Source organism: Enhydra lutris, unplaced genomic scaffold (assembly GCF_002288905.1).
Source record: "Enhydra lutris kenyoni isolate GAN:26980312 unplaced genomic scaffold, ASM228890v2 scaffoldscaffold4, whole genome shotgun sequence".
NCBI classification, from domain to species: Eukaryota; Metazoa; Chordata; class Mammalia; order Carnivora; family Mustelidae; genus Enhydra; species Enhydra lutris.
The window spans coordinates 13359594-13370174 of NW_019154088.1; the positions used below are offsets into that span (position 1 = coordinate 13359594).

Sequence of the window (10581 nt, forward strand, 5' to 3'; positions counted from 1 at the left end):
TCTCTCTTCACATCAGATATCCCCACCCCATCGTCCCTTAAATGCCTCGGTCAGGAAAATACCAAAGAAACACACTGATTTTGTGCAAGGAAAACAGAGACATGAGGACCTATCAGAGGCAAACCCTATTGTATCTCTTCACCTCTACAGATGTTACAAGGCAGGGGCTGTCTCCACACTGCTTTTGTTTGCCATAACCTGCTGTGACTTGAGCTGGAGGGGTCTTTTCTACCTTCTCAGATACGGCCATGAGGGAGGGGCTCTTCCAGCTTTCTAGCTGAGGCCTGAGGTGGATTCTGACAAAGAAGATGCCGACAGGGCTGGTCCACAGAGGGGAAACAGGAACCAGGAACTTCTCAGAGGTTCTCAGAAGTTCTCATAGTGGTGCACAAAGTGGGCCTGGTCCTGCCTGTTGATGAGCTGACAGGCCTTCTCTACATTCTTGGTCATTCCTGGAGGGCCACAGCTGAACACTCCAATCTTTGGTACCTGTCAAGTGTGTTGAGGGGAATGGTTGCAGAGAGGAGAGGCCTGAAAGCTTAAGATGCTCACCCCCTGGGAAGAAGCTGCTTCCAGTTCGCTGGAATGACCAGCGAACTGATCCCCGGCCCGAAGCGGGAGGCTTGAGCTGGGGGCAGCAGGGGGTTGGGCTTGAAGCCCTCCTCCAACTCTTGATCCTATCCTGGGGCTGACATGGGGTAGTCCTCCACTCAGATTACATCTATAGGGTGCTTGAGGGTAGGATATCCTGGCAGGGAGGGGCCAGGGTCCCAGGACAGGTGGGGTGGGACTGACCTGCGGGTGGACCTCCTGCAGGGACTTAAAGAAGCGCTCGAACGGGGGGCGGCCGAAGTGGGTGATAGAGCGCAGGCCCGTGAACAGACTCCGGTTCAGCACCTTCTGGAAGTGCCGCTCACAGATGTACTGGGAGAGGGAGTAGAGGAGGAAGGGCGCCGCCAAACGGAGCCAGAGTTAACTCTTAGTCTAGATGGTGGCCCACCTAGCCGCCCTGACTGCCGGCCCTGCCCTACCAGCATGGTGGTCCTGAGGTCAAACTTCTCAGCCAGCTGGGTGATGTAGATGTGCACGGACACCAGGTCCTGGCAATCATTCTCCTCCACCTCCCGGATGATGTCAGCCAGCCACTCAAACTGCCGCTGGGTTCGCGTCACCCAGATGAAGTAGATCTGGGGACACATGGCTGGAGCTCAGGACCTGGCTCCAGTCACGGTTCCTCTACTCCAGATGCCTTCACCCAAGAGGCCAGAAAGCCTCCGACCACCCACATACACCAAATGTTGGCAGCCCCACAGGCTTTTAACCAACAAACTCCAGTTCAGGCCCTTCTGTCTATACCTCCTACCCTCCCTCAAATGTTGAGCACGTGGACAACAGCGTATGAATGACCCCAGCAGAATCGGTGTCTAGAAGCTGAGGGCTTTTCCTCTTATTGTTCTGCTGTGACGTGGGGCCACAATCAGGCAGTCTGTCCGCTTCAAAGGTTGGGAAAGAGACACTCACCTTTTTACAGAGCATTTGGCTGCCCAAGGATGACTTGAAGACCAGGTCTTTGAGAATGGAGGCAAAGGGGGTGACCCCAATGCCCCCTCCCACCAGCACTGACACCTCAAACTTATGCCATTCCTGGTGGCCCTCTCCAAATGGCCCATCAAGGTACAGCTGCAAGAAGAGTGGGTTGGAGTTAAGCTCTACCACCACAATAGTTCTGAAGCGAGAGATGGGAGGCAGGGAAAGGCGGGTATGTTTATAGAGTGAGGCGAAAGGGGGTACCATGGCATTACCTGGAAAGACCGGTCTCTGGATTGGGGGAGGGGAGGGACGCTGGGGAGCCTGGGGCTGCAGGGCAAGGCCTGCTAAGGGGATGTGGGGTGGGTAGCTCATCTGGCCTGGGTCTGGTCACCTTTGGGTATTTGGCACAGCCATCTCCTGTTGGAGGTGAGTAGATCTCCCTGAGCCGAATGGTCCAGGGCCCTGCCGCCCGGATGTGCAGGCTGAGTGTGTCCTCGTGGGGCGCAGAAGTCAGTGTGAAGGGGTGGTACTCAGTGGTCCCCAGAGCCAGACAGGCAATCCGCACCCACTGTCCTGACTTGTATTCAAAGCCTTGGGGCCGCTGGAACTGCAGGTGGGTCACTCCTGGGGGTCATGGGCAGGCAAGGGCAGGGATCAGAAGGCTTGCTCCTAGTATCTGAGGACAGGTAGATACCCTGTCTTCTCCACACGCCTGAGGCACAGGGAGTGGGCATATATGGTCTGAGCAAGTGGAGTTCCTGGGGGTGGGAGTTGGAGGATCCCCTTCTCTCTTTCCTGGGTAACCCAAGAGCCTCCCCTCCACTCCTTATTCCCATGAAACGCCCAGGCCCTATATCACTGTCCTGAATATCAGCCTACAGGTCAGGGGACCTTGGGGTCCCCAAGGACCATCTCAGTGTTTACCAAACCTCTACCATTTGAGAATTACCTTTGTGATGGGCCATTTCTGCACACCTCTGCACTATTGTTTCCCTAATACTTTTATTTAAATTGACTTACTTTTTCAATTTGATTTACCTTGACAAACTTCAGCTCACTAAGATGGGTGGAAAACCAGTACCATGTGTTCTGAATAGAAGGCAGCACATTTTATCAGATTTTAGCTGGATACTATTTGGTACCTGACCGTGGCTGAGCTTCAGGCCTGTTCTCTCTTTGTTAAAAAAGTTGATTAAAAAAAAAAAAAAGTTGACTTGCGAGTACTGGAGAGTACAAAGTGTATACTAACACCATGCTGAGCTTTTGTCCTTGAGTAATCTTAATTGACATAAAGTTGAAATGAGGTTAGTTTTCTTACTCGGTCTTGAAGATTAGATGGTCCCACAATACCTACAATCATCTGCCAGCCTCTACAGTGATGTGAATCCCCATCTTGGTCAACATAGACTCTCAAAAACAGACTCTCGAAATGTGGGCCAGTTGCCCATCTCTGAATGGGGGGGTTATTTGTGGAGAAGGGAGAAGTATATATGGTTCCCTAAGGTGCACTCAGGCCACACACAAGGCGGGGGGTCTGTGTTGTCCTTAAACGTCTGTATGCACTTCCAGCTGCCTTTTCTCATGGTTACTTCTCCTTGTTTGTAAGTCCTCCTGGGGGCAAGCATAGCCCTTTCTGGGGCTCCGTTTGCACCAGGAAAGTCACAGGTTTCCCAAGGGGCTCTCAGAAACCTCAGTGGTGGTCTGGAGGCCTAGGGAGCTGTCTCCACATATCCCTGGAGTTCACTTCTACTGCTCCCCCCCTGGGGTCAGGCTGGGCCTGGTACCTGAAGGCAGCAGCTCAGCCTTCACCACGCTGATCTCCACCTTTTTCCGGCTCAGGCTCACTAGCTTGTCTCCCACATAGATTAGTGCCGGGACCAGGAAGTAGATGTGGAAACGGGGCAGCTGGATCAGGCCAAAGCTGCCATGGATAATAATCTGGAGAAAAGTCCATTTAGTACAGCTCAGGCCCAGCCAGGCGCCCCCACCCCCCGCACTCCCCTTGCCCAGACACTTCCTGCCTGGGCCCTCGGCCTGGATTGGGTCAATGAAGCCAGTATGGACTTCACAGACTGGGGTCTCTGACCTCAGGGTCTCACTCTGAGATCTTAGGTCCAGTTCAGCCAGCTCCCTATCCCCTCATGAGTGCTCATCCCTGCCCTGTGGCCTGGCCCCGCCCAGAAGAAGCCCTCACCAGCACATAGAGCAGGATGTAGAGGTGGTGGGTCAGCCAGAAGCCCCGGAAGCTGCAGCGCCGGAAGTGGTGGGAGGCAAAGACATACATGATGGCCAGGACCAGGAGCAGCAGCACCCCCGTCATACCTGGGAGCAGGGGAAGAGGGCCAGAGAATGCTCTCAGGACCTCCGCATGGGCTGAGAGTAAAACAGAGCATGCCCCCATTCTGCCCTCCTTTTCCAACCTCCCACACTGCCAGAACAGCTTAACTGCAGCTGGGGCCTGTCCTGGAGACGAGAAAGAAACCACGACCACTACAAACAAGGAGGTACTCATGGGAAGAGGAAGTCAAGCAGAAATCCTCAGCTAGAACCCCCAGACCCCACATATAGCCCCACTCCCTACCTGGGACCGTCTGGAAGAACCACCAGTAGAACTTTTGGGGAAGCTGGGACCTGTGGGACAAAGGCATATGGAGCTTCTGGCTGGGGCAGGACGACCACCACCCACCAACTGTCACCATGTGATGCTGCTCCCACAGCACTGACTGCCGAGCTTCCTGGACCACCACCACTCAGATGGCCAGGGGTCCACCCAAGGAACATGGCACCCAGCCTCCCACAGGTCTACCCTCCGCTCTCTCGGCCATTCTTCCTCCTGTGTTATCTTGAACTCTCCTACCACAGCTGACATTTGCTTCCTTGAGTGCTTGGTTCATATTCTGTAAGCTCCGTGGGGGCGAGGGTGGGGCTCTGCTCTGCTCGTTGCTCTAATTCCTATGCTCAAACAATGTCAGGCACGTAGTAAAGACTCAGTAAGTATTTGCTGAATGAGTGTGTGAATTTGGCCTGCCTATTCTCTGCACCTGGATGGGCCCATAAGATGTGCTCCATAGATGTTTGCCCAGTGAATGGAGGATAGGCTAAGATGCCACGCTCTATGCCAGGCACACGCGCGAAAGGGTCTCTGATTCATCTCCTGAACACCTTTCCCAGATAATTAAGGCCAGCTTCCTTCCATGGCAGGCAAGTCACTTTCAGCTTCCCCCCAGGGTTCTCACCCTCATTCAAAGACAGAGCAGAGTGTCCACGGCCATCTCTTGCTTTTCCATTATGCCCTTTGGCCTGCCCAAATGTCCCAAGGGGGAGCCCTCCCCAGAACTGACCCATCATTCACAAATACGTTGGGAAAGACGCAGGCCAGCAGGCTGAGGGGACTGACGGAGAAGATGAAGACATTGACCGCATGGCCAGCACTGTGCAAAACTGAGAGAGACCCCATTCAAGATGCCACCCAGGCCCGACCCTACCTCCCACCCTGAGGGATAGAGGACGCCCAGGGGGACAGATGGGGGGATGAGTAGCTCCAGTCTCCTCACTATTTCCCCCACAGGTAGACCCAGGAGGTTACAGCAATGGGGGTGGGAGAGGGGGCCCAGGAGCCACGGACTGGCCAGGACAACAGCAGCCATGGCAATCCAGCGGTGGAAGTCCACGGCGGCATCAAAGGGCACATAGCGGTGGAGGAAGGTCTCTCGCAGGAAGGTGATGAGGTTGCGGCACATGGTGAGCAGGATGTAGGAGAACATGAAGGAGATGCTGGCGGCTGTGCCCCGGGACAGGATGATGCCCACAAAGGTGGTCTCTGCAATGCCCGAGGGCGGCGAGGCAAAGGCATAATCTGGGGAGAGGGCAAGGGGTGGATCAGCACGGCCCAGAGGTTGGGGGCCCGGGCCTGAGTTGGCACACCTGGGCTCCAGTGGAAAGAGCCCCCAGAAGGCTCTCCATGTCTCCCTTCCCACTGCCCGCAGCCCGGAGCTCTTACAGTAGGCGCGCTCTGCAAACAGGCCCACACAGATGGCTGAGAAGACCGCCACACACACGACGTGCCGCCGGTAGTTCTCCACGAAGCGCTTGTACTGCCGAAGCTTCTGGGCCAGGAGGCCCCGCTGCATCTTCTCCTTCAGCGCCTCCGTGTACAGCCGGGGAGTGGACCCTGCCACCCTGCAGCTGTGGGAGGCACTGGCCATGAGACCCCGGGGGCCCTAGCATCCCCTGAATGCCACCCCATGAAGGAGACCTGGCAGGGTTAGGAGGGGCTGGAACAGATGAAGGAAACAGCACCTGGTGAGCGGACCCCAACTTGTACCTGTCATCTTTATTTGCTCCATCTACGCCCACTCTTCTGTCTCCCCATTACTCCACCTCATCTCCCTCTGTCCGACTGTCCTTCCCTCTTGCTATTCCCTGCACAGGCCTTGCAGCTGTGCCCAAAGCAGGCAGGAGCCAAAAGACCCCCTACTGCCATCTCAGTCTTGCCTCTGCATGCCAGGCCCTATGCCTGAAGATGAGGGTGCAGAGCTTGGAAGATGTCAAAGAATCATTGACTCTGTGTCCCACCGGTCAGGGAATGAGACACATGACCTTGTGTGTCCAGGAGGAGGAGGCCGGGCCCAGAGACTCTGAGGCTTCTCCCCATGTTTCCTTGGGCCTGATGTTCTGGAAAATACTCACTTTTTGCCAAACCTCTTCTTCAGCCCAGGGCCTCCGAGCTCTGAGGCTTCTGAGGGAGGGAGCTCTAGTTTCTGGGAGCAGGAGCTGAGAAATGGAAAAATGGGGCTTGTTCTCTCCTTGTCTTTGCAGCCAGGAGAAGAACCACCAGATCAGAACTTCAGAAGATGGGGATGGATCCTGGGACCCATGGGCTGCCCACAGAACCTGCCCGTAAAACTGGTCAGAGAGAAGCCAGGCAGGAGAGGCAGGGCAGAATGAACGAGTATGATCTGGTCTTCTGTTTTAGAAGATTCTGTCCTGGAGTGGCAAGGAGCGAGCCAGGCTCCTGAGCCACATGAGATGTGGGAAGCAGTGGAATTTGGGCCAGGATCAATCATGGACTAAGAGCTACTTTCAGAGGGCAAATATCTGGTCCCAGGGACTAATGCAGCCAGTCCTCCTTCCTTCACTTCTCTTCAGGGGACCTGCTGATACCCCATTCCTGCTCACCGTTCCCCAGGAGTCCGAGTGATGAATGAGACTCGACAGCTGATGTTTGGTTTAAAGATGTCACCAACACCTGAAGTGAAGAACGAGAGTCTGGACAGGCTTCCCCACCAGGGCGGAAGCATGGGAGACTGCCTCCAACCCCGCCACCCCACTTCTCTAGGAAGGCTGCCACAGCACTTGCCAGTGACTTTGTCACATTCGCATCTCTTGTTCCAGCCTTGTTCCCCTCACTGCCCACACTGAGCACCCATTGTGCATAAGGCAGTCACTGCTCGGCGAGGTAGTGACTTGGTACACTTGGGAAAGGGGACCACTGCAGGCAGATGCAACCCTGCATCCTTTGTATAAAGAAAATAATGCCTCTTCCTCTGACTAGGTGTATCCCAGGCAGTGCACACGAGCTCAGTGAGTGGCATGTAGGCTGGATTTCAGCCCACCCCCTGACCTCTCAGTGGGCATCTTTGTCCAGTGCACAAATGGTACAGCTGTACGTGACACCCTTGATGACAAGTGTTTGGCTCTATACCAGGCACAAAAGACTTGGGGAGACATACAACCCAGGTCCTATCCATTCTCATGTTGAAGGAACACCCCTCCCTGACTCCTACAACTTCTTACATACACACACCTCCACCTCTGACGCAGAGCTGCGTGCCGCGGAGCTCGCTGTCATGGTCCCGCAGCATGAAATGGAAGTCTTCCCATGTCAGCTCCTCCTTATCCTGGAAGCCAGACTCCCGGAACATGGACTCCACCACTTCTGTCAGCTGGGCCTTGGATAGGCAGTTGTTGGAGATCTCAATGAAGGACCTTGGGGGAGGAGGAGAGACAGAGCAGCCTGTCATCCAGCAAGGTCAGGTTCAGGCAGGAGCAGGGTGGGGCGGGCCCCAGATTATCTCATGTGGTTATTAGTGACCCGGGAAATGGCACTGAGAAGGTGTTCATCTAGCCTGCTGCTGACGTGAAGCTGGGTGGGGCCGCCAAGGGTTAGAAATTGAAAGCGACCTTGACCAATTACAGAAGGCAGCCCTCAAATGAGGGGGCATTGAGAGTTGGGATAATTGTCCATTTAGTGTAGGGGCACGTCCAGATGGGCCATGGGCTTCTCACGTGATAGGCTCTCTGCCCACTCTCTTGCCTTAATGCATCCCATGCCGCCGCTGGCCTCCCCCTTTCACAGTCCAGTGAGGGCACAGATGGCCTGGGTGTGGGGGAGGAGATGTAGCTACAATGGTTGCTGCTTCCTTGTGCCAACACCCCAGGGCCCATGCAGGAGTGTCTCCACACCCCATTTGATAGCACCCAGACTGGCAGATGCAGTGGCCACACTCTTTTTATAGGCTGAGCTTTGGGACACAAATCAACCAACCGTGCACATTTGTGTGAGTCCCACAGAAGACATCTGTGCACATGGCCCAGCAAACACATTTCAAAAATGCATCATCTAAGCGAGACTGAGCAGGATTCATAACTGGGTAGGAGGAGATGGTGGTTGCTCAGCCCTAGGGGACAGGGACCCTCTCCTGGATTCCCTAGAGTCTCACCCGGGCCTGGGCCTGCCATGGCACCCCCAGTGAGGGATGGACTGCAATCGGCTTCACCCTTGCCTTTTAAAGATTGATTGATTGATTGACTAGAGAGAGAGAGAGAGAGAGCAGAGGTCGGGGGGAGGGGCAGGGGGAGAGGGAGGGAAAGAATCTCAAGCAGGCTCCAGGCTGAGCATGGACCCAATGCCGGGCTTGATCCCACAACCTTGAGATCACGACCACTTAACCAATTCAACCACCCTGGCAGCTTCACCCCAGCCTTTTAGACACCCATGCCCAATTGTGGGGATCTGGGGTGCAAGAGGGATGCAGCAGTTCGGGGAAATGCTGAAGGCAATGGAAAGGTAGAAAAGGTAAAAGACTCTGCACCATTTTATGCATCCTATTTATTAATTTTTTCACTTATTGCATGTGATCCAGGTAAGTTTGTATTTAATACCTGCTGTGTGCCAATCACAGTGCAGAAGAGGTGGATTCGGCGGGAAACAAAAGAGAAATCAGACCCTTGACCTTACGGAGCTGAAGGGGGCTGTGTAACCGGAACAGTGTTTTTTTGGAATAAGAAGTCCAGGCACTCAAAACTGGTCGTTATCAGCACATCCTAACCAGAAATAGCTTATGCAAGAGGAAGAAAGAGGGTTGGAATATAGAGGAACTTTCTATATTTCTCCTCCTGTATGTCACAGTGATTAATACAGGAAGAATGACCAAGCTCATCTTGGTCATTATTTCACAGGGCAAAGCACAGTGTTATGTACAGTGGACAAGAGTTTATAAAGGTCCAAAGGCATCCAAAAGGGGGCTGACAGAATTTTGTTATTGATCATATTGGTTTGGCTGTTGTTGCTTGTCTGTCTGTCTGTTTGTTTTTAACTAGGGAGGGAGAATTTTCTGGCTGGTACAGATAACAGACCCTCCTAGAGGCAGGGGCCTGACCAGATAAACTTCTTATGAAGTTAGATGCTCTTCAAGTCTAGGAGGATGCAGCTAAGCCACCTTTCAGTACAGATGGTCACATACCCTCCTCACCCACCCTCTGATTTGACCTGTCTCAAATAGCAGGGAGTCTCAGAACTGGAAGGGCCCACACCATACCGCATCATGGTGAAGAACTCATCCTTGGAGAGGAAGCCATTTGCGTCAAGGTCATACATGGTGAACATCAGGCGGGACTTGTCCTCTGGAGAGCCTGGGAAGAGAAAGAGAGATGCAGGTCACCTCTGCACTGAAAGACTACGGGTTCCTGGAATGGCCCACCCTTCCCCTACCTTTCATGAAGACCACCAGGATGTCCAGAAACTCCCGGAAGGACAGGTAGCCATTGCCATCTTTGTCAGCCAGGGAGAACATGGACTCCACAAACATGTCCTGGGGCTTGAGGCCCAGGGACTCTGCAAACTCAGCTCTGCTCAGCTCGCAAGTCAGGGCCTCCCGTACTTTCTGGGATGAGTCCAGGGGCAGGGTCCCTGCATCTGCCTGGTCGATGTCCAGCACCTGCCCCCGGGCAGCAGCAGAGGGAGGGAGAGAGAAGGAGGTGAGGCCTGGGAAGGGTGCACTTCAGTGACCCTTTCCATCTCCCCAAAGTCCAATTTAGAAAGGGTGAGCCCTGCAGCTACTCCCGGTCCTTAGATACACTTTTGACTTGGGCCTTGGCTCTCCTGTTGAGGGGGTGACTCCAATTTCTAGCAGCCAGCCCATTTTCTCCCTGGACCCAAGATCCAGGAGATTTATACAGTAAGGAATGGTGCTAGCTGGGTGTGGTGGGTTTGGCGGGTCAGGCAGGGAGTGAGTGGCAGAGCTCTGATTCAGTCAAGGCTGACTCTCTCCAGCCCACAGACCAGAAGCTTAGTTCACCCCAGGTAGGATCCTGTCCAGCCATGTCCCATCTCCAAAAGACACAGCCATGGCACCTGGGCAAACAGGTGTCTGAAGAAGATCTCCAGGATGCGGCCCCGCTGCGGCTTGGTCACAGCCCTCCTGAACAGCTCTTTCTCTCTCATCTCAGCCACGTCAAGGCCTAGAGCCCACTGCGCACAGAAGTCCCGCAGGTGCTTCACGAAGATGCTCCGCTCCTCATCAGAGTTAAACAGCAGCACCTGGGTGGGAGGAAGCCCGCGCAGTGCTTGGAGATCCAGCTCTGGCTCAGCCTCCCCTCAAAAGGACCTTGAGTTGAGGGAAGACGAGAAAAGTTGTCCCCTGCCCCCTCCCTCCATCCAGGCTGGAACCAGATGAGTGGCCCAAGGGGGTCAGAGGGAGCGTCACGTGGAGTGCTGGGTCTGCCTCTCCCCAGCACTGCCTTCACAGAGAAGCTCTGAGCTGAGGAGAG

General features: G+C 54.5%; 1 protein-coding gene across 1 annotated transcript in view; it reads right to left on the reverse strand.

The window, feature by feature from the left end:
* Positions 1-366: 366 nt before the first annotated feature.
* LOC111159740 (dual oxidase 2) overlaps positions 367-10581 on the reverse strand; it is a 17074-nt gene continuing 6859 nt past the window's right edge. Inside the window, exons 6-22 of the mRNA XM_022522321.1 lie at positions 10166-10351; positions 9524-9749; positions 9351-9444; positions 7333-7518; positions 6709-6798; positions 6220-6303; positions 5531-5709; positions 5156-5386; positions 4872-4971; positions 4112-4161; positions 3725-3852; positions 3315-3468; positions 1922-2154; positions 1522-1680; positions 1032-1187; positions 796-924; positions 367-489 (exon numbers count right to left, since the gene is read on the reverse strand). Of these exons, the coding sequence (XP_022378029.1) occupies positions 367-489; positions 796-924; positions 1032-1187; positions 1522-1680; positions 1922-2154; positions 3315-3468; positions 3725-3852; positions 4112-4161; positions 4872-4971; positions 5156-5386; positions 5531-5709; positions 6220-6303; positions 6709-6798; positions 7333-7518; positions 9351-9444; positions 9524-9749; positions 10166-10351 (2508 nt within the window). The remainder of the gene's footprint in view (positions 490-795; positions 925-1031; positions 1188-1521; positions 1681-1921; positions 2155-3314; positions 3469-3724; positions 3853-4111; positions 4162-4871; positions 4972-5155; positions 5387-5530; positions 5710-6219; positions 6304-6708; positions 6799-7332; positions 7519-9350; positions 9445-9523; positions 9750-10165; positions 10352-10581) is intronic.